The sequence below is a fragment of the Leguminivora glycinivorella genome, chromosome 10 (assembly GCF_023078275.1).
Source record: "Leguminivora glycinivorella isolate SPB_JAAS2020 chromosome 10, LegGlyc_1.1, whole genome shotgun sequence".
In the NCBI taxonomy this organism is placed as follows: domain Eukaryota; kingdom Metazoa; phylum Arthropoda; class Insecta; order Lepidoptera; family Tortricidae; genus Leguminivora; species Leguminivora glycinivorella.
The window spans coordinates 23132566-23156708 of record NC_062980.1 but is presented as its reverse complement, the minus strand read 5'-3'; the positions used below and the strand labels follow the sequence as shown (position 1 = coordinate 23156708).

At 39.9% G+C, this 24143-nt stretch overlaps 1 protein-coding gene across 1 annotated transcript in view; it reads right to left on the bottom strand.

Moving 5' to 3' along the window:
- Positions 1-4413: 4413 nt before the first annotated feature.
- LOC125230145 (unconventional myosin ID) overlaps positions 4414-24143 on the bottom strand; it is a 99925-nt gene continuing 80195 nt past the window's right edge. The window contains exons 5-18 of the mRNA XM_048135183.1: positions 22693-22890; positions 21365-21604; positions 20423-20573; positions 19666-19823; positions 17818-17939; positions 16884-17034; positions 15636-15782; positions 14341-14567; positions 13890-14039; positions 12280-12394; positions 9217-9397; positions 8396-8589; positions 5777-5922; positions 4414-4919 (exon numbers count right to left, since the gene is read on the bottom strand). Of these exons, the coding sequence (XP_047991140.1) occupies positions 4736-4919; positions 5777-5922; positions 8396-8589; positions 9217-9397; positions 12280-12394; positions 13890-14039; positions 14341-14567; positions 15636-15782; positions 16884-17034; positions 17818-17939; positions 19666-19823; positions 20423-20573; positions 21365-21604; positions 22693-22890 (2364 nt within the window). The 3' untranslated portion in view covers positions 4414-4735. The remainder of the gene's footprint in view (positions 4920-5776; positions 5923-8395; positions 8590-9216; positions 9398-12279; positions 12395-13889; positions 14040-14340; positions 14568-15635; positions 15783-16883; positions 17035-17817; positions 17940-19665; positions 19824-20422; positions 20574-21364; positions 21605-22692; positions 22891-24143) is intronic.

Genomic DNA, 24143 nt, shown 5'->3' with positions numbered 1-24143 from the left:
AATATTATATGAAAGAGGCGCGTTCCTAGCACACAGTCTAAGCTCGTGCAGGTCAACGCGTATTATGCTTGTATGAATGAAATATGACAGGTCGACTGTTCGCGTTTTTGACAGGCGGTAACTGTGAGGTAACCCAGACGAGGTGGGCGGCACTTTCAGCGGGGAGCGGGAGTGGCAAGGTTTAGGAAGGCACGAGTTTTATGAAGTGACGACCGGTCTGGCTCAGTCGGTAGTGACCCTGCCTGCTACGCCGCGGTCCCGGGTTCGAATCCCGGTAAGGGCATTTATTTGTGTGACGAGCACAGATATTTGTTCCTGAGTCATGGATGTTTTCTATGTATATAAGTATGTGTATATTATATATCGTCACTACTTTAAAAAAAACTTGTATCTTCGTCTGTCAATTAAAAGAAAATTGTAGTAAGTATGTATGGAATGCATATAGACTTACTGCGTTTTAACTTTGAGGAACAGCGTGAGATACGAGATTTTTTAAAAGTAGTGACGATATATCGTTGTCTGAGTACCCACAACACAAGCCTTCATGAGCTTACCGTGGGACCTTAGTCAATCCGTGTAAGAATGTCCTATAATATTTATTATTATTTATGAAGACAAACAGCCGGTGAGCCCTACATTTTTCAAATTTGCCGTCTTTTTAGTGCTAAAATTTGATTGACAGTCACTAAAGCCTAGGCAAGAGTGGCATAGCTAAGCTCATGTGATATAAAGGTAACGTAACTCGTGCCACGTCACCTTCGTCACGGGCGTGACAGGTGAAGCTTTCGCAAATTACCTACGAGTACCGTCACAGAGGAATAAGTAAGGGAAGAGTTGTAACTCCATACAACAGTAAATGCGGGTTATTTTTATAGGCATAGTTAAGCGACATCTAGCGACAATCACGCGTTAACTAGCGTAAATTATCAGTACCGCTACTTGTCAATAGTTGTCGCGACGAACGAAGAGTCTAATGCTCACCAATTTTTAGCTAATATTACAATAGTATTAATAGTATTCTGTTTTCAATTCCTTCTGCTTGTAATATAAGTTGTAAACTGTTCTAATATTACATTTTTGGCCGACGAGACACAGTTGCCACCTAGTATCGAGTAGTGGTACTGTTAATTCACGCTAGTTGACGCGTGATTGTCGCTAGATGTCACTTAACTATGCCTATACAAATAACCCGTATTCTATCTAGCGACAATCACGCGTCAACTAGCGTAAATTATCAGTACCAGCGTAAATTATAAACATGGCTAAGAACACTACCGACTAATTCAGCTTTCAAATAAAAAAAAATCTAAATCGGTTCATACGTTCGGGAGCTACGACGCCACAGACAGACACACCCATAGACAGGCAGACACGTCAAACTTATAACACCCCGTCGTTTTTGCGTCGGGGGTTAAAACGTCTACGGACAGAGAAACCGTTATGGGTTAATTGGCCCCGAATGTGTCAGGAGAGGAGAGTAAATAGGTACAATGGTAAATAGGAACATGTTGAACAAAAAACACGTGTCAGGTAAAAGATGTATTAAATACATTACTCATGGCACCACATGAAGGCACATCCGAATCCTATATACATACATATCGCGGCCCAATACTGACTATACAATCCATATATATTTTAACCCTTTCACCGCCACAGACGGTTGTGGACGTCAGCTTCGCCATTGCAAAAGAACTTTCACTTAACACATTCAAAGCTCAATTTCACTTAACACATTCACTGCTAGACAAAAAATGGCGCACTGCTCCGTAACCGTTATCTTGTCGAGCACTCGCCTAGCGGGTTGGTCTGAGCAAAGTTCACGTGTGCCCACCAGACGGGTTCCTGGCAGTGAATGCGTTAAATAATTGCGATGGCCAGGACACGAGATAATCCTTAGTCGTCTGGTGTACAAAGGGTTAAACATCTTCTCAGATACCAGATACTAAAATAAATTGGCCCAATATGTCCATTTGAATTACAATTTTAGTATAAATCTGATGCAAAGACCGATTGACAACTGCAATACATTTTAGTATCAGTACTTATATTCATAACTATCGTACAATTCAATCCAACGTACAAATCAGCAATGCTATTCATTCGGGGCGATGGACTGTTCTCTGTTTTAGTATCTACGATATATATCAGTTTTGCTCACACTCAATATTTGTTACAACTGATCAAGTGATGACTTCATAAAGATGTTTATGAATTAAATCATTTTATCTAATTTTTCACAATCAGAAACGTCTGCTGTCATTGCTACTAGGCTTAGAATAAAAGTGGAAAATTACTGGCTTGGAAGAGACTTGAACTTACGGCCTCTGGATCAATACTCCAGCGCTCTGCCAACTGAGCCACCAAGACTTCAACCAAGCCAGCGAATTTTCTACCATCTGGTACAGGTCCCTTTGAACATTTTATTTACTCTTAAACTTCATTTTTGTAAGTTTTTGGAAAGAACAATAATAAAAGACTAGGACGTCGTTGTCATTTTGACCGCCACTTCTAGTTATTTTACAAAAGATGCAATAATAATCTTTAAAAGAACGCCTTAATACATTTACTACCAGAAAAAAAATGGCGCCGGCATCTCAGAAAAGTTCACGAGTACCCACGAGGCGGGTTCTTGGCGTCGAACGTGTTAAGGTTCATTCCATATTACCTACTGTATGTGGCGTGGCGGTCATAAAACAATATTATTATTGTGAGGAAAATAAATATTCTTAGTAAATTGTGCGTTTTTAAGTAGGCGCGTTTACAGTAAATAAGCTATTTACATAATATTAAATTATAACTAAGCAATTACTTACTAATAACGAAAATAATTACAATTTAATCCATAAAAAATATCCAAAAATATTGCCTTTGAGGACACTCATTGGAAATCTGTTCTCGGTTGGCTATTCAAATTTAAAATCATAATTAAATTCATAATAAAATCGTTAAAAGTAGAGCTAGTACAACTGTTTGAGATTTGAGAGTTTTGAATGATTCACGGTTATTTTCATTAGACTTATATTGACCGGGATGGTTGAAAGTGAACGCAGCCGACGCGCGCGAAGAAGGGTAGATCGCGCGCTGCCAACGCAAGTTTGACATCCACCCGCCTTCTTCAGTTTTCCGTGATCATGATGCACAACTGCGTCGAAATATCGGAAGCTCGACAATCGAAAATCAAAAAGCTAATCACGGTCTATATCCCGGTCAATATAAGTCTGTTTGAGATTTATTATTTTTTAGAAGTATTTAACACATTCATTATCAGCAAAGAAATGGCGTAATACGGCAGAAACCGGTCGTAATTTATAACCGCTCGCGCGTAATGCGAGAACCCGCCCTGCGGGTTCCCCGGCATCTGAGAAAAGTTCACGAGTACCCAGGCGGGTTCTTGGTTGCGAAAGTGTTAACAGGAAGGTAGATATATTTTAGACGCAGCAGGTGTACTAGCTCCAAGAGCCTGTATTAGAAAATAAATTTTATAATTTCATAATATTGTGGGTTTGATATACCTGAGATTATCAAATTTAAAAATGTATAATAGTAAGGAAGGCTTAAAATTCATAAACCACGATGAAAGTAGTAAATTAATACTAATATTATCACTCGAATAAATTATTGGTACTTATAAATTACTTTACAATTCATATCACTATGGCTAAAAATAATCAAATACATTTTATTAAAATGCGATAACACGTGAATACGTCTTTTATTTTGTGGTGTTTCGTATTTAAATATTTTGTTCAATTCAATTTCAATTTTAATTCAATTTAAATTTATTTAATGTATACAATTAACACTAACGGTTTGTAGATGGTTCCAGTATATTGCTCTGTAAGTTTTTGGAATTATATCACAATTTTGTTTGTTTTTATTTTTTGGAGCATTTTATGTGAACTTTTATAGCACGAAATTCAATATAGGGACAGGCTATGTTGGCGTCATCTGTGTAACTTTTTGAATAATATTATTCTAACAAATGGCGTTAGAGTTTCTACATCGCGCATACAATATTTTGTAAACACCTGAATACTATGGATAAACGAGGCCACTGAAAACTTCATATACCTCTATTGAACAATTCCTGTGTGATAAAACCTGAAATTGCGAAAGGAATATCTTCACGATTTCAGGATCGGTCTTATTCGCAACGTGGGTTATGGTGGCGCTGATTGTCGAAAATACATGTCATCTCACGAGCGGCCGTCGGAATTAATTTGACAATGTATAATAGGCTAGGTTCCTATCCTTAAAATAAAATATTGTATACAGTGCACGAAATAATAAGTTAAAGAGAAAGATATAAAGTAAATGAATTGACCGTGATGTCACTCCTCAGTATTTTATAGTAATTCCATATTAGCAAATCGTTTTGATAGTTCTTAAAAAGAAGCTGATTTGACTAGCCTGATCGAATATGGAAAAGTCGACAGAACGAGAGCAGCATCAGTCGTGTGCGTAGCGAATAGTAAGTGTAAGGGCCTCGTGCACACTAAATGTCATTACGGGGCGCGCGTGCATGTCAAACAATTGAAGCTCATACACGTCTCGAGTCCACGCTGCATAGAGTTTACTCACACACGCCAGCCTGTCCCTCTGTATGTTACGCTCCGGCCCGGCTCACGCGTCACACTAAAGGTCGAGCAGTTTTCAGTTTCGAGTGGTGGGTGACCGGTTGTAACAGGCTGTATACATAAGTAATAAGTGAAGTAGTGGTTGGTATGGGTGGCTACGCGCGCGCGGAGGCGGGGTGGTAGGTGATGACGTTGTGCGCGTGCGTGAAGGGCGGCGCGGGCGCGGCTGTAGGCGACGGCGCGGGCGCGGGCAGCTGTAGAGCGCGGGACTTGCCGCCCAGCGTGCAGCGCGTGGTCGCGCCGCTCTCCACCTCCACGGATAACTCGGACCCTGTCAACCTGCAAATGTTTTAATAGCTATTATCCTCGTAAGACCCGATGTATATTACGATGTACATTGTCATTGCAAACGAATTTAAATCTTTCATGAACCGAATAAAGTAGAATTTCCCTTGTTACATTGCTTTATGAAACGAACGAAAATCTTACCGATTTACATAAAGAACGAGGTTCACATTCAAAATGGGAAATCTAACTATGGTGAGCCTTACGAGATTATACCGCGCCGATCTTAACAAGTGATATCAAAATTATTTTTAAAACAGGACTTAATAATAATAAAAAAAAAAACAGAACAAAAAAATTAGAAATGTGTAATAATCGTGAAAGTTTCAATCATGTCAAGTAATTCCATAACAATATAAAACATTTATTTATCAGAAAAAATTAAGAACGACAAAAATAAAACAAATTAAACATAGTAAAAATTCCGAACAGTCAAGTAGGAAGTAAAAACATTAACTCATAAAAAGACCCAAATTCGATTTCCACCTCGGCCACAAGGCAAAGTTAAGCCACTTCTTTATTACATAACATTCACCTCTATCCATAAGTTAAAGACGATTCAAGTTCTGTACAATGTCTAAATACTTACAATAACATTAAAATTACAAAAAAACATAAAAATTTTGAAAAAACCCCCGACATAGTGACAGTCTCGAGACATAGTGGATCGATTTTCATGAAACATGGCTAAGAACACTCCCGTCCCAACTAACTCACCTTTCAAACAAAAAATAAAGTAAATCTAAATCGATTCATCCGTTCGGGAGCTACGATGCCACAGACAGACAGACAAACACGTCAAACTTATAACACCCCATCGTTTTTGGGTCGGGAGTTAAAAACAAACTTACATGTGATACCGGTTCGCCAGCACTCCAACAAGCTCGCCAACAAGCTCGAAGTCGGACGCCAGACCGATCACGAGGTCGTTCTTAGCGTGCGGCACGCTGATCACCACCAACTGCGCATCCGAACTCATCACGCGAACCGCTCCCACCTGGACAAAAAATAAAACCAAACTTATTATCACAAAACTACAATTTCCAATAGTTAACTTATAATTATTTCGCCACTGATTCAAGTATATAATACTAGCTTTTGCCCGCGGCTTCACTCGCGTTATAAAGAGACAAAAAGTAACCTATGTCACTCTCCATCCCTTTAACTATCTCCACTTAAAAAATCACGTCAATTCGTCGCTCCGTTTTGCCGTGAAAGACGGACAAACAAACAGACACACACACTTTCCCATTTATAATATTAGTATGGATCAGCATAACCTGGACAAATAACCACAAAATTAAAATTTTGAAAAAAAAAAACCCCGACATAGTGGACCGTATTTCATGAAACATGGCTAAGAACACTCCCGACTAACTCAGCTTTCAAACAAAAAGAACTAAATCGAAATCGGTTCATCCGTTCGGGAGCTGCGATGCCACAGACAGACACACACACACTGACAGACACACACAGACAGACACGTCGAACTTATAACACCCCGTCATTTTTGCGTCGGGGGTTAACAAAACCAAACTTATTATCACATAACTACAATTTCCCATAGTAAACTTATAATTATTCCTCCACTGACTCAAGTATATAATATGTGACATCCACTATAATATTGGGTTGGTAAGAAAGTAATGAGCGAATCATAACCAATATTGTAATTTTTATTTAATTTATTATTTTAATCATTTATCAAAAATATAACGGCCTTCGTTATCTACTACTTGTCTCCATCGTTCTGGTAAAGAATGAATAGCATCGGCGAAGAAGTTCTTAGGTTTAGATTCAAAAAACTCAGCTATGTACTGTCGTAGATGGGCTTGATTATCGAACTTTTTTTCATTCAAGGCATTGCTTAGCGATCTGAACAATGCGTAATCCGTAGGTGCCAAGTCTGGAGAGTACGGTGGATGAGGTATCACTTTCCAACCTAGCTCCAATAGCTTTAGCCGAGTCACTTTTGCAATGTATGGGCGAGCATTGTCGTGTAAGAAAAAAACTTTAGCATGCTGTGGATGATTCTGACAGATTTTTTGGTTTAAATTTTCAAGCTGATTACAGTATACACTGATGCGGTAACAGTCATTCCACTTGGTAGGAGTTCCCAGTGAATAATACCATGAATATCCCACCAAACGGACAGCATAACTTTTTTCGGGTGAGGCTCTGTTTTTGGTGCCTCTATTCCTTTTTCGTTTGGAGCTAGCCACTGACGTTTGCGTGTGTGATTTATATATAAGACCCATTTTCCATCTCCAGTGATAAGATGGTCCAACCAGTTGAATGTGCGGCGAAAAGACAGAAGTTGTATGCAGATATCGGCACGGCGGTTTAGGTGATCTCTATCAAGTTCGTGCGGTATCCAAACACTGTATTTGTAGTTTTTTCCCAACTCGTGTAAATGTGTTTCTATGGTGACATGAGAGCAGCCTAACTCGGTAGCAAGAGTACGACTCGTTAGCCTCGGATCTCCTTCAATTAAGGTTTTTAATTTGGTTTCATCAATCTTCACCGGTCGACCAGACTTAGGTTGATCTGATAATGAAAAGTCGCCACTACGAAACCGCTGGAACCATCGTTTCGCCGTGGCCTCAGACACAACTTCAGGAGCAACACGCTGACATATATTACGAACTGCTTCGGCGGCTGAATGGCCAGACTGAAATTCATATAGTAAGCAATGCCTTACATGCACTTTTAATTCGTCCATTTTATTCCTTATATTAGCTCGGCGACAGCTAGTGAATGACTGACGAGAAACTGTGCGACTTGCCCTTTATATACTTTCGACCATAGAAGATTCTAGAACTCTCTCAAAAATTTGATGTGGAATTCAATCGATCGCTCATTACTTTCTTACCAACCCAATAGAAAAAAAGCTCAAACTTAGGCGATCCTAGAACACTTCAACTACTTCTTAATTCTTCAATTACCTCAGTGATAGGCGTTTCTCCAAAACTTTGAAATTATTAGCAAATAGTTTCTAAATGCCCGTGATGGACAGACATCTCTCAGCCAGCTTGTTGTACCTGTTGAACTTAAACACGCGGCCCTAAAACATAACTTTGGAGTACTTCAGAGGAAAACCACAAAAAAATGACTCACCTCAGTGATAGGCGTAGGTTTCTTCAAGACTTTGAAGGTATTGGCATCCAATTTATAAATGGGGTTGGTGATGAGAAGACATCTCTCAGCTAGTTTGTTGTAGTTGAATTGATACATATGCGGCCCTAAAACATTATTCTGAGGTATTCCAGTTGTTGACTAACCTCAGTGATAGGCGTAGATTTCTTCAAGACTTTGAAGGTATTGGCATCCAGTTTGTAAATGCTGTGATCCGTGATGAGAAGACATCTCTCAGCCAGTTTGTTGTACCGGTCGAACTTGTACAATGTACACATGCGGCCCTAAAATATTACCTTAAGGTACTCCGTAAAATCAGAAAAAAATTAACTAACCTCAGTGATAGGCGTAGGTTTTTTCAACACTTTGAAGGTATTGGCATCCAATTTGTAAATGCTGTGATCCGTGATGAGCAGACATCTCTCAGCTAGTTTGTTGTACCGGTTGAACTTGTGGACGCGACAGGAGAACAGCGCGGCCCCGGCCTGTTGGGACTTCTGGAGGGACGCTAACGCTGATCGGTACAAGGCTGGGAAATAAGAAAAAGTTTGATTTAATAGATGTAAATGGTAAAATAATAACCTAACCACAAAATTAAAATTTTGAAAAAACCCGACATAGTGAAATGATTTTCATAAAACATGGCTAAGAACACTCCCGACTAACTCAGCTTTCAAACAATAAAAAAACTAAATCTACATCGGTTCATCCGTTAGGGAGTTACTATGCCACAGACAGACAGACACACACACACACACACACACAGACAGACAGACAGACACTTCAAACTTATAACACCCCGTCGTTTTTGCGTCGGGGGTTAAAAACTAAAAAAAGCTTGTTTAATTTGGTAAGGTACAGCGGGGCAAATCTTGACTGGGGCAAATGTAACTGGTACATTTTTTCCATGTTTTACAACGCGTCTTCAGTGGATACATGTAAAACTCAACATCATAGTGTAATAGTGGAAAAAACTGATTAGTTACAATTGCCCCCCAGTCGAGATTCGCTCCGTTGTATCTTACCTTTTTTTTTGGTAAAAGGACAGCAAAATGCAAATACTCGTATATTTGAAAAAACCATTTGAAAGAGCGCTGTAATGTCTATATTCTCTGTACAGGCATAGTTAATTATCATGTGCAACAGGGACACTCACCAGCTTTAGGGTTGTACTTGTCATCAGCTAAGTAGTCGCCTAGCCACTGCCGGCCGGCGCCCCAGTCCCTGCGCCTGGAGCGCAGCGCGCTGGCGGCGCAGATCTTCATCTTGAGCTGCGGCCACTGCGCGCGCGGGATGGGTTTCAGGGTCAGGTACGCTCTCCAGCGGCGGTAGGCGGCCTGAAATATTATACTTCATTTAAAAACAACGTCATTAATTGGATAACGTTATTAATTCATTGGATGTGTTGGGAAAAAACACAAACAAAAAATTCACTTAAAAAATCACGTCAATTCGTCGCTCCGTTTTGCCGTGAAAGACGGACAAACAAACAGACACACACACTTTCCCATTTATAATATTATTATGGATTACAATCAAAGGTAACAATAGTATAAACATCAATTAATCGAAATCAATTAATACTTCTAAGGTTAACAGTCAGTTAAAAAATCCCTGATCATGTATAACAGGATATCATCATCATCATTATCTGTTCTAACTGTAAAGCTTCTCATACTCATCTAGGTGTCACAAATCAAATCAGCAAATAAAATAACAAAAGCTAAAGAATTGTGTTGGAGGCAAAAACCCACTTCGGGTTAAGTCAACAACGAAAGACAGTTGAAAGCTCGACTTCAAACATTTTAACGTGATTGTTAGTTAACGCCAAAAGTAATAACACAACCGAAGACGTCAACATAACAAACCTACAGTAAACCAATGAGCGGCGGCCCTCGCAGCCAATCAAGAACCGCGAGAGTGGCGCCAGAGTTTCGCCCACGCCTCACTGGGCCATTTCTTAAGGTTTTTCAAAGTTGTCCATCCCACTTTTTTCTTGATCTCTCATTCCTAATAAGGTTTTTTCCCATTCTGTTACCATTTTCGTACATTTTGTATGGCGGTAACGCAATGGAAGGTTTGAAAAATGTATCCTCGAGTGCCAGACTAATTTTTAAGTCGTTGGAATTTTGATTTTATTCTAATTAATCAAATTTCAATTTGACGTAATCGGCCGGAAGTCGGCCGACCGACACTCCAAAGGATAAGGAAGTTTTGGGACACTTTTTTTTCTATTTCTATCAGGATCGAAAGACTTCTGAAAGAAGATTCTGAGTATAAATCGCGTAAAAAATACCCATGTTACAAAAAAGTGGGGTGGACCCCTTTAAAAAAATGGCCCCACTACATCAAGCAGCGGCACGCGAGACACTCATTCTATCTATTTCACTTTCTTTTTCGATATTAAAGAACCTATGTTTTATTTAAAAGTCTGAACAAGGGCTCAGTGATTGACTTCTAATAAGGTCAGTGTGGGGAAGACCGTCTACCCGGAAAGACCGTCTATTGACTATAACTTTTGTGTTTATATATCTACGCCTCTCACACCTCCGAAGGTATATCAGTTTTTCATCCTTAAGCCATTGGTCTTCAATACATATCCCTAGGACGAACACTAGTTAACAATAAACTTGATTCGTGTTTCGAACTCGAGCATCGAGTTCAACATGGTTCCGCAAAAAATTAAAATAAAATAGAAGCAGTCGGAATATTTGTATATCATATATGTAACGTAGTCATTTAATAACCGTTCTTTCTGACTAGTACTATTAATCTACTCAAAACGCGTTCAATTTCTTGTTTTATGTTCTGAAATATGTAACTTAGAAATTGTGCCTACTCAGAAAGTCCGGCTTAAAAGAGAAAGGCAAGACCGGCATACGATAAACAAGGAGTTGCCAACCTTTTTTAGGCTTTATTGGAAATAAATCGAGTGTAAACAATATCAATATATAAGTACGTTTTTGGCTTATGATAATTGTACCGTTTTTGATTTTAACTTCGAAATACAGTTTTGGTAATGATTCGTATGGTGTTACTAATATCATTCGAAATTATTAAATAAAAATGACATAGTTGTGAAGAATTATAAGTGGTGAACAGAACTAAGCCTACTTGCGATTAAATAACGACTTTAAAACGCTCTTGTAAAAAAAATGATTTGGTATTAACAATGCCAATTTGACGTATTTTAACAAAGGCTGTAATGGATAAATAGTGGGTAGTATTTTTTTATTTAGCACATAATAGTACATTGTGCATCATGGGAAGGAACTTGAATATTACTAACGAGAGTAAGTTAAATCGCGACGGCATGCCAGAGCAATTTAAAGACTCGAGTTTGTAATATTCATACTCCCCAAGTTACACACAATGTTTTTCATCACACTTGCAATATGTAAAAAGATAAAAAAAAAATTGAATACGGTACTAGAAATTTCATAACTCCCTTGGGAGAACGATTTTTCTATAACTCCCGCTCCGCCTGCGTGCAAAATCACATTTAGTGTGCGAGTATGATGAAAAAAAAAATAACGCATTCATTCATACTGTAGTGACTATAGCAAAACCAAGCATTGCTAAGAAATGTTACCAAACTAATTCACGTATCTTAATATCCTATTACGTTTTCTTAATAACATAGTTTCAAAAACAGATAAGTAGTTGGATTTATATGAGCCTGTAATATCGTGACTAAATTGTATTCGCAGGTGTTCGTTGGAAAAACAGTATTATGCAATATTTGGACCTGAAAAGAAAAGGTTATGAACCCCATCTACGGGACATATGCCGGTCTTGCCTTATAAATAGAAAAATGCTTATATGTTCAAAATTTCAACGTTATTTTAATAATTATCTAGCACATTCTGCCCCGTTATTACGTAAAATAACAATGATCATGATTTTGGAACCTAGTCTCATATGAAATTACGCGACAACAAGCACTAGACGGTCTTTCCGTGCTCATCGCGGGAGAACGGTCAACCCGCCGAGCCTTAAAAATGTGATTTTTATCACTTAAAAGTACCTTATTTCACCAAAATACTGTAAAAGCTTTGTAAAATATAATATTTGCTATCCCATAGGACCATGCGCATTACGCCAGACTGCATTAATTATAGAGTTTTATCCACTCAAACTTTATTTCAAATAAACTATGCCGGTCTTGCCCGCACTGACCTTAGGTAACTTTCCGCAGCAAACATTTAAAAAGCATTACCTGTATGAGTGTGGCGTTGACCCGCCTCGGCGCCGGCGGCCAGGACTTGACGACGTTGCGGTGGCGGTACAGCTCGTGCTGGATGGCCGCGATGTAGCGCCGGTAGCAGTAACGCCTAGGAAAATTGGGAATTCGATTATTATTATGACAAACTGAGAATCGTAGCATTAAGGAGTTCTTTGAAAATTAACTTTTTAACAAAAAATAAAACCGCCTTCAAAAAAAAGCGTGTTACAAAACACGGAGAAACTAAAAAGCCAAAAATAATAAACCTTCGAATTCAGATTTCTTATCGGATTGCAATAATCTAAACATCCAAATTATAAACAAATCAATTATTTTTGTAGTCGGTACCAGACCTGTTCGTCGCCTTGCTATTTCCTGTTTGCCCCACCCAACCATACACAGGCTGGCCCCGACTCCAAAAATAATTGATTTGTTTATAATTTGGATGTTTAGATTATTGCAATCCGATAAGAAATCTGAATTCAAAGGTTTATTATTTTTGGCTTTTTAGTTTCTCCGTGTTTTGTAACACGCTTTTTTTGAAGGCGGTTTTATTTTTTGTTAAAAAGTTAATTTATTTGTTGATTTTTAGTGGTTCCTAGTGATATTATATGTAACAGTCCGAATATATGTACAGTAGTGAAAGAATTATCCTTTAACTCCTAACCATTGAGGAGTTGACTTTCCATCATCAGCTCAGTCACATAAAATTATTACCATCAGGCGTGAATACTAGTGTACCTTTGAAAAATACACTAAAACCATTACATGTGCCTATAACATTTGAAGAGTTCCCTCGATTTCTCCAAGATCTCATCATCAGACCCCGACTTGGTGCCAATGAGACCATCTCGGGGTTATACCAGTTCGATCAAAAAAAAAATTTTGAAAATCGGTCCACGATCCTCGGAGATATCGAGTAACATACATACAAAAAAAAAAAAAAACATTCAGTCGAATTGAGAACCTCCTCCTTTTTTGAAGTCGGTTAAAAATGAGAATCATTCATCAACAAAGGCTCTTAGAAATGTACCAAGACAACAGAAGATAAGAGGAAAATGTATGTGGTCACTTATGTAGATTACTTAAATTTCGATTGTAGTTTTCCATTAACAAATGTCACTTGGTTAACTTAGGGTCCATCTGGCAAGACAGCGTCTCTGATTAGCTTCTCTCTCGATATCTTGTACTCGGTAGTGTAAATAAACAAAAATATTGATTTCCGGTTTAATGACTGCAGTATAGTAATATTACTAACTTGCTCGTGTAGTGACGGGTTAATTTTATTTTTTATTTTTACAATAAATAAAATTGTGGCGTAGGTGAGAGGCTGGTAACTTGACACTTTCGTTCACACTCAGTTTCGTTTTCTTTCAGCCTCTTATTTGCCAAGAGTGGTTCTGAAACGAGTAGTTTCATGTGCTCTGCCTACCCATTTATGGGATGTAGACGTGATTGTATATACAGTCACCGGCATAAATATGTGATGTGATCTATACCTTGTCACATAAATGTCTTGTTTGAAATGTCATACGACATTGTCAAACGATTTCAAGCGACAAGGTACAGAAATCATCACTTATGTATGTATGTAGTATACTAACTTCCATGCGTTGTATATGGTGAGCGCGGCCTTCATCTTCTTGTAGCGCATGCGCGCCAAGGTTCCCCGCCATAGCTTCTGCAGCAGTATGACGATGGACGGGATGAGCGCTGCGCGTGCGGCTTCCAACCCGTGCAGTGTCTTTGCACTCCTGCGAAAAAAAGCGTTAAAAATGAATAAATAATTAAATATACATGATCCCATGCTTTTAAACAATATCACAGCATCTTGTATCGCAAAGAAGCTGTTATATTACAGACTATAATAGGTAGCATTGTCAATAACGGAAGCAGAATATATGCATGTTTACTAACCTGATAAAGAGATATGTGTGTCCAAATTGAAGAAACCCTCGATTGTTGGGCCAAGTGTACTGAGAGAGCATCTTGTAGCTATACTCTGACTATATTGTAGCACTGTCAGTAGCGGAGGCAGAATACATGTCAACTAACCTTATAAAGAGTTTTGTATGTCCAAACTGAACATCGTTAACTTGAAGATCCTTCAGCAGCACCATAACAGCATCTTTGTCACTGGTCCCTCTGAAGTTGGGCCAAGTGTACTGGGACAGCATCTTGTACCGCTTGAGGAAGCGGTCGTATCGCTGTCGGGACGCGAAGCCGGCGCGGCGGACGCGCACGTTCTCGACTAGACCGAGGTAGGCCACTTGGTGACGGACCTGGGGATAGAATTAAAATATTGTTTATTTTTATTCTATTTCAAAAAAGCGCTGGTAGCCCAGCGGTAATTACGTGCGACTTTCGTTCCGGAGGTCGCAGGTTCGAACGTACCCCGGCTTGCACCAATGAGTTTTTCGGAATTTATGTGCGAAATGTCATTTGACATTTGCCAGTCGCTTTTTGGTGAAGGAAAACATCGTGAGGAAACTGGACTAATTCCAATAAGGTCTAGTTTACCCTTCGGGTTGGAAGGTCAGATGGCAGTCGCTTTCGTAAAACTAGTACCTTCGCCAAATTTTGGGGTTAGTTGTCAAAGCGGACCCCAGGCTACCATGAGCTGTGGCAAATGCCGGGTTAACGCAAGGAGGATGATGATTCTATTTCAAATTTACAATCTAATATTAGTTTAAACCAATTTTTTATCATGCAGAGACATCTGCTGGCGATGCTACATCTTTTAAAATTAAATGGACACCTCCGGAAGGACACGAACCTGCGACCTGCATTGGCAGCACCATAAGTTGGGCATAGCGACTGCACTGGCAATACAGGTGTGATTTTAATTTTAAGCGAAACTTCTAATGCGACTTCCAACTGACAGCGTTAAAGACTTAACGCTCAGTGTTGCCAACTTCGAAAAAAATGATCTGATCCCAGGAATATGCCAAAAATATGCAAAATTTTGAAGTGAAACTCTTCAACTTGTCTATATTTTATGAGATAATGTTTGTTTTTATCAATAATTTGAGCAGTTAGCAATGTAAAATATTTAAAACGGTAAATAGATGGAAGTAATTAAACGCAAAAACGTGGCAGTCACTTTACAGAATGTTTTTAAGGTTATGTTAGGAAGTTTCACTTCTTCCGCGCGGAGGGATTCCACTGAGGAAGGGACACTTTTCCTTTAAAATGAATAAGATTGTCTGGTAGAGATCGCTCTTTAGCGATAAGACCGCCTGTTGTCTGCCTCTATTTATAATCATTTGTTTTGTCTCCACTGTATCTTTTGCTGAGGTGTGCCAATAAAGAGTATTCTATCTATCTATCTATGAATACGAGATGCTTACCAATTGGTCGTCCCAGGCGTTAGGCGACTGTATAGGGTTGGGCTTGACGCAGCGCACGTAGAACGGCTCCTTGCTCTGCAGCCCCGTCACCAGCGCCGCCATCGAGTTGCGGAACAGCGTCGCCGCGGACGGAGGCCGCTTTGATGTCTGAAATTAAAACATGCGTTACAGGATCAAGCGCGGATCCAGCTTCGTGCCCGGGGGGGGGGGGGGGGGGGTCACGTGGTCTATTTGTATGGCCAACTTAGACTCCATCATGACCCCCATGACCCCCCCCCTGGATCCGCGCATGTACAGGATGAAGTACACAAGGCTCGGAACCCGTTCTTTTTACCGGTTAAAACCGGTTTATTTCGATTTTAGTCCGAACTTTCTAAAGAACGCGAACGTTATGAGAACTTTATTTTAACCGAAACAAACCAGTTTATTCGACGAGCGGCGAGACGCGCCGGTGCAGCGTAACTAGACCTACGTTCGCGCAGAGACTTGTTATGTTTGGTTAAAACAGTATTACTTATCATGCTGCGGAATAAACCGGTTCATTTTGTTCTAAACCGGTTAATCAAATGAAACCTTTATGAAAGCGTTCCCCTTTAAACCGGTTTAAAAATAGCGATTTTTCGAGCGAAAACGAAATTTAAAGGTTTTGCCGCAAGTACGTGATAACGGTTTGAAAATTTTACCGGTATCCGAGCCCTGGAAGTACAAAACTAGATAAAGGTAGGTAAGAATAGAGGTAGATGCAAGTGGGGTTAGAAAGACTTTCGTAACACATGTCGTTAAAATGATCTTCTCCAGTTATTAAAACGCCTAATCAAAGATTTACTTCACGGTGTACCGACCGAATTTTGGAGCAATAAATCTATGCCTTTTTAAAGCAATATGGTCCGTCTAAGCGTAACTCTGCCCTTCGAAACTTTGTTGTATACAATATTTATTCAAATTTGAACTATAAAGCCTCCGCCACACATAAAGCGTTTTGATAGCCTAGCGTTAGCGGAGCACAATCCGCGCTCATTAGTTCCCGCCAGCGTCCGCTGGGCGCAACGCCAGTGTTCGTCCAGCACACCGCTAACGTTCCGCCTGCGCTCTTAAAACGCTCATGTGTGGCCGAGCTTTAATAGTTGTCAGTATCAGATTAGAATTTATAACGGCCAAACATGGCACTTGGAACAATATGTGGTAAAGGGATACATTGTTACTACTTATAAAGTCTCGAATGATTTGGCTTTGTCTGACTCTAGTTACCTTCTGTATGTGGGCCCCGCCTTCAGGCCACATGTCTGCTAGCGAAGCGTTTGATGACGAATGCAGTAGTCGTTTGAGGTCCTGCCATAGAGAGTCCTTATTCTTGTCCATGAAACCTGTGATGGCGTACGTCACATCACCGGCGTAATGTCTGCGAAATTAGGACAAACTAATTAACCTCTAATTTTAACAACATCTATCAGAATCAAGCCGCATTTTATGTACGAGAAATCGCGTTAGTATGAAGACGCTTAGGGCCCAGCCACGACATTGGTCTAAGCGCGACAGCGGTGAGCGGCAGCCATACGTGCGAATGAAAAGTCCCATCGCTGTGTCTCGCTCCAATGTATGGCCGCCGCTCACTGCTGACGCGCTTAGACCAATGTCGTGGCTGGGCCGTTACGCATCGGAAAGCTGAAAGCATGATGAACAAGCGCTTTCTTATACACAGAATGTGCCTCGTTGCTGATAGATGTGATTCACCCTTAGGAAAATAAAATTAATAAAGTTTCATTTACAAATTGAAATAGATATCATACATGGAAGAAAAAACAGCGAACAGGTGGTCTAGTGGTAAAGACGTTAGCCGCGTAAGCTGAAGACCCGGTTTCGATTCCCGGTTCGGCTACCAGTTGGCCTTATCGTTTTTTCTTTCGTGTATGATATCTATTTCAATTTGTATTTTATATATAGTAGTGTGACTACGAACGAAAAAGAACAAATCAAAAAATATTCTTTAAAATAATTTGATTTGTTCCCTAGCTGTAAAGCTTTATTTCTCAAGTCTCTTAAGTCTTAACCTTTTGACTTGCCAAATGCTCCGACCAATGTTTAAATATGGCGTCCAAAAGGTTTCAGCAGGTACTTGATAATCGTCTCACCCTCTCACCGGTTGAAGGAATGGTCAAAGAGAGAGTACAAAACGAGAACTCACGTGATTCTAAAATCGACTCCGTGTTTGAGTTTCTTGTCTGTGGGCGCGAGCTGCCTCGACGTGTAGTGTTTGTGTGAGCCCAGCCGCTTGTCTAACGCCTCCAAGAGTTGTGTGTCGGAAATCTGCACAAAAACGAAAGTCATTTTTTTTATACTACGTCGGTGGCAAACAAACGTACGGCCCGCCTGATGGAAAGCGGTCACCGTAACCTGCAACGCCTGCAACTCAAAGAGTGTCACATGCGCGTTTCCACCCCATTAGAAACTTGTACATTCCCTTATGCTGTGTTATAATCAGTGATCGGTTTTTTGGATTCACCCTCGCGGGATATCAAGTAGAAAAGTTAATATTGATACGACGAAATTATCTCTAAGGAACTTTTTACTCTTACATGGCAACCAGTTGAGACAAAAACTTCTATTCTTTTCCTAATCTCTACACTCTATTAAGCAAAATATATTAGAATCTCCACAAAGTATCCATCATGATATTCATGATGGAAGAAATACTTCAAAATCTTGACATAGACATTTCATTATTAGCTAAAGAGTTCACATTTTTAAATTGTTGGAGAGATTTATAGTGGTTATGAAATCGCATGTTAGTAAGGCCTATTACGTTATGTACTATTTTTAGTTTAAGTTTATAATGTTAATGTTGTTGCTTTATATTTTTGGCTGAGCAATAAAACCATTTGGCATTGTGGACATTGTACATATTTTTTTGCCTTTTCTAACAACATTAAGCCCGGATTCCCGGGGCATATCCATACTAACATAATGATTGAGGTCGTTCACCCCATGTCGAATCCAAAAAACCGATCACTGGTTATAATATACACAGTAAAAAGGAGTGTACAAGTTCCAAGGAGGGTTCGGGTTGCCGACGACTCAAAGGACAAATAGACAGTACTAATTAGTTCTGTAGGTCCTCCCGTCGTCAGCACACCGCACCCTCGTTGAGCTCTGGCAGCCTTACTCACCGGCAGGAACACAACACTATCAATGATGACACAACACTAATGAGTCATGTGATCGATTTTTGAATCTCGGCCATTCGATTTCGTGAAATTCGTTCAATAATATCTCCACTACTAGCGATTTAAATTCTACTTACAGAATCGAAAACGAGTGGTCATTACTACTTAATAAAATTACTAGCCGTCCATTTTCAAAAATAGCATTACGTCTTTTTCCACAGACTATTGAACGGCGAATTCATGCGATCGAAATTCAAAAATCGATCCCCAGATATCACATTTCAGGGGTATATTACAAGAGCCAAATTAAATATGCAAAACGAACTAAATATTTATACAGATGTATTGCGAAAAGATTTGCCTTCGTATTGTATACGTGTCATGCTATTTCAGTCAGTTGAGTCGGTTTTGTACAAGATGTATTGACATTTACTGAACTAGCATGACAAATACGAACGTTTCCTGAAAATACATCTGCACGAAAGTTCTAGAATAATTGAAAAACATACCGGAAAATATATTAGAATCAACACCCAGATTTCTCATCTTCTATTGAAGTAGTAAATGGAAGTCAATTGAATATCCTTGATGTCCGGTCTGGCGTAGTCGGTACTGACCCTACCTATTAAGCCGACGGTCTTGGTTTCGAATCCCGGTAAGGGCATTTATTATTAGTGTGATGAACACAGATATATGTTCAAGAGTCATGGATGTTTTCTATGTATAGGTTACACATAAGTATGCATTTATCTACAGGGTGTATTTTGATAGCGGGTCAGTAAGGGCAGCTGTGAGATCCCGTGGTCCTACGCCAAAATGGTCTAAGGACCACGACCCTGAATCCGCCCTTCAAACAGTTATAAACCCACCTTGGTGGGGTTGAGGCAGGCCTCGTCCATAACGGAGATGATGCCCTGGTGCGGCGCGTCCACCAGCTCGCAGATGACCCTGTTGTTGAAGTACTGGATAGGCGTCCACTGGATGCCCTCGCGGGCGTATTCCTCCTGCTCCTGTTTCAACACCAGCTCTGAAAGGTGACGGTGCGATATTAGAAGCGAAAACTATAGGGAGAGCCCACGAAGAAGATTTCGAGTAGGTGACCAAAAACTACAGCCTGTGGGCTCTAGTCAATCTACGATTTTAGGAGCATTTCTTTTTTTTTTGCCACTTTTATGAAGTGTGATATTTTTGAAAAAAAAAAATATGCTATTTCTACTTAGAATTACTAGCCTTTTCAATCCTAGTAGTTAAAAAAATTGTACCATACGATTTTTTCTTATTTTGTTACCATTTTCCGTACATTTTGTATGGGGTAATAAAAGAGGAAAGTAACAAAAATGTATGGAAATGCTGGGACACTTTTTGTCTCCCAGTGAGATTGAAAGTACTCGTGATTCTGAGTACAATTGACCTAAAATTCCCTAAAACAATAAAAAAAAATATTGAAGCTCATGTAGTGTGGCCTGTCATACTACATCACCCTTTCCATGAAAAAAAAGATTAACTATACAAATAAAGAACTACACTCATACAAATGTCCTGAGTTCGCGCTGCATAGGAGATGAAATTATCGACTAGTACTGTTTAGCTGCGTTTTGATACAACTTTCAAATAAAATATACTCACCAATGAAGAGTTGCTGCAGTTTCTCATTACAGTAGTTGATGCAGAACTGCTCGAAACTGTTAGTGTCAAAGATCTCGAAGCCGTAGATGTCCAGCACTCCGATCAGCGTGTTCTTGTATGTGCCGGCTGGGACCTCGATCGCTCGGTTTATCTGTGAACAATACATTATTTACATTAAATTAAAAATCTCCACCTGCTAAACAATACACATTGAGAGTCGACATAGAAGATACATGTTCATCTATATGTATAGGGGCCGAGCGTGTCAGATTCTGTACTGAATTTGTTACTTGACTGTGATTCTAAATATGTCTCAAGCCCTTGAGTTTTCATAATTTTTGTGTTGTTGCAATTTTTTTTTTGTTGACTTCAACTTACAAAAGTTGACGCCCGAAAGCTGCAAGCTGCAAGAAATTTGAACCTGGACCCACCTGCTGCACAATCCAGGTGAAGAGGCAATCATAACCCGCCTTAGCTAACTCTAGCCTAGCATAGTTGGCGTCACAGCGAATGTTCCTACACCTAGTTAGTACCATGTTGAGATTTGAACCTCGATCCACCTGCTGCACAATCCAGGTGAAGAGTCGATCATAAGCCGCCTTAGCTAATGCTAGCTTAGCATAGTTGGCGTCACATCGAATGTTCCTACACCTAGTTAGTGCCACGTCGAGATTTGAACCTGGACCCACCTGCTGCACAATCCAGGTGAAGAGGCAATCATAACCCGCCTTAGCTAACTCTGGCTTAGCATAGTTGGCGTCACATCGAATGTTCCTACACCTAGTTAGTGCCACGTCGAGATTTGAACCTGGACCCACCTGCTGCACAATCCAGGTGAAGAGGCAATCATAACCCGCCTTAGCTAACTCTAGCATAGTTGGCGTCACATCGAATGTTCCTACACCTAGTTAGTGCCATGTCGAGATTTGAACCTGGACCCACCTGCTGCACAATCCAGGTGAAGAGTCGATCATAAGCCGCCTTAGCTAACGCTAGCCTGGTATAGTTAGCGTCACTGAGCGAATGTTCCTTGGACACCAGATCACCCCCGGCAGACAACACGCGGCCCACCATAGCGCCGCGCAGGCCTTCCTCTGTGACCCCCAGAGCTGTCACGCACTGTTTGACAGGGCCCCCGATCTTTAGCTGCCCGTCTTGTGTTTCGGTGAATGTTAGCTCGCCCTGAAAAATAAAGAAGACATTGAAGCATTGAAGAAATCGTTGGGCGGATAGAGTGGAGGTAGACCTCCGTGAGCTGGTGCGATACCCGTTATTATTATTAAGATGGAGAGTAAGCGATTGTGAAGTTGGCTATCAATTTAACCCTTAAATGCATGACCTTGACAAAGATTTATTCAAATTTGAATTTTGACATGCTGTCAATAAGGTCAAAAATAGATGATGCATATATACATCACTATGCATTTAAGGGTTAAACATGATACAAGTAGGGATTTTGCATCGAGCTTTATCATGCGAAAGGGTAAGCAGTGAAGCTCACTTCCTGCATGTCTATTTCCAGCCCACTATAGCTTGGATCTTTTTAAATCAAGACAGAGATTTGCACTCATAATTTTAGAACTCGTGAGGCATCGTGAAAAAATACGTAACGACATACCGACTGATATCGTGAGTGTTGTGTATAGGCAAAGTGACAACCCTAGCACAAAAGTGAATAATCAAGAACAAGTGCGGGTAGTTTGAAAAACTCGCGCGGCTAGAAGATGTTGATGCAATTCCTCGCCACCTCGCCAGTCTACCCGTGATCACGAACATAACGTGATGTTCGAAACGTCGGGCCAAATATAAATGTAAGTGTTTACGCGATTAATTCCCGTTCAGTTCTAAAATTATAAATGGACATTTTTTGGGTAAACAAGCTTCCTAGACTCCATCGTCACTTTCCATCGGGTGAGATTGAGGTCAAATAATTTCTCAGCTAATAGGGGCTATAATACTATATCTATTTGTGACTTCGATTTTCTTTCTGACTCTTGGAGACCATATACATCTCTAAGAAAAAAAAATAGATTAAGTATATGTATATATTATCTTATCATCAGTGTGTTTTTTTTTTTCACCATGTTTATTTTTTAATTTAAAGTACCTAGCTTTTTAATTTTGTTGAATCCATATTATTTATTGTAATGCAAAATTGTAATATTGACATGTCTAGTACCCCTGTTGCCTACTTACCGAATAAATGTTTTTGATTTTGATTTTATGTGTTTCTTATACTTATAAAAAAATAGGGTTGAAATTACACTTACCAGTAGAATAACTCCAGCGATGATACTCCAAATATCGTCCAGCACAGACTGCGCGAAGCCCAAGGCATTAAAAGCGCTATTCGTTAGGGAGTAAAGTTTGGAGTCCTGTGCCGTTGCTCGCTCCGTGCCCAGGATCTTATACTGCGCGTTAGTTGTTAGGCCGAACTTCTTTGTGTGTGGGTTGTTTGTGCTCAGTAGCTGAAAGACAATATTACAAATAAATTAGAGCTCCTATATACCACTTGAAAATTAAAGGGTTAGTAACGCCTAGAACTATTTTTATACAGATTGTGTGTATAATACGTTTTAACGGGCACCAAAGTGTCTTAAAACTCTTAAATTATGTAAAATTTAATCCCATCACTGCGCAAATAAGTTCAATGTAAAATCAATTTTAACAAGCAGCAGCAGATTTTAGAAAACTTATACACACAATTCTGTTAAGTTTAGTATGCATTTTTAAGTAGAAGACACTGTCGTTGGTGAGACTTGAACTCACAGTATTTGGATCGCTAGCCCAGCGACCTGCCATTTGAACCACCAAGATCTCAACCACAGCAGCGTTTTCCAGCATTTGGGCAGTTTTGTTATTTTTTAAAAGCGCTTTGATATAATTGAGGTACTTTTTTAACCCTTAAATGCATAGTGATGTATATACACAACATCTATTTTTGACTCTAATGACAGCATGTCAAAATTCAAATTTGAATAAATCTTCGTCAAGGTCATGCATTTAAGGGTTAAGATGTACTTAATGGCTCGAGTGATTCGCCAGAGCTATTAATAAAACTCTGACATCTTAAAAATCTAAACATTAAATTATTCAATTCTTAGATGATATTGCGAAGAATTCGCACGCATCCTGGCACCGCATTGTCTCATTGTATGCGCGGAAACCGCAGCGAGGGGACTGCGGCTATTTGTGCATAACTGCAGCTGCATTGTGTCGCACATGCCATCGGTACTCGGAACTGTCTCAATTTGTTATGAAACATACCTATTACCACTCGGACTATGGCGATCAAATATTATAAAGAGGCGCGTTCCTAAGCACACAGTGTAAGCTCGTGTACCATGCTTGTATGAGTGAGATATGACAGTTCGACTGGTCGCGTTGACAGGCGGCGACTATGAGGTAACCGAGAGCGGGTGGGCAGCACTTTCAGCAGGGAGTGGCCATACTGTACTTTTTTTTAAATTATCCTCTTTTGTGTCCCACTGCTGGGCAAAGGCCTCCTCTCGTTTTCTCCACGACCCTGTTGTCGGCGTTTTCCCACCATTTTGGGTAGAATGCGTCCAGGTTGACCTGCCATCTCCTTTTTGGTCTGCCTGAACCCCGGCCTGCCCCGTCTATGGCGTACGATAGTCATTTTTATTACGTGCACATTTGCACAATGAATAGTTAGCTTAGGCGGACTATTAGCATACCTCCGTTTAATAAAATAGAGGAC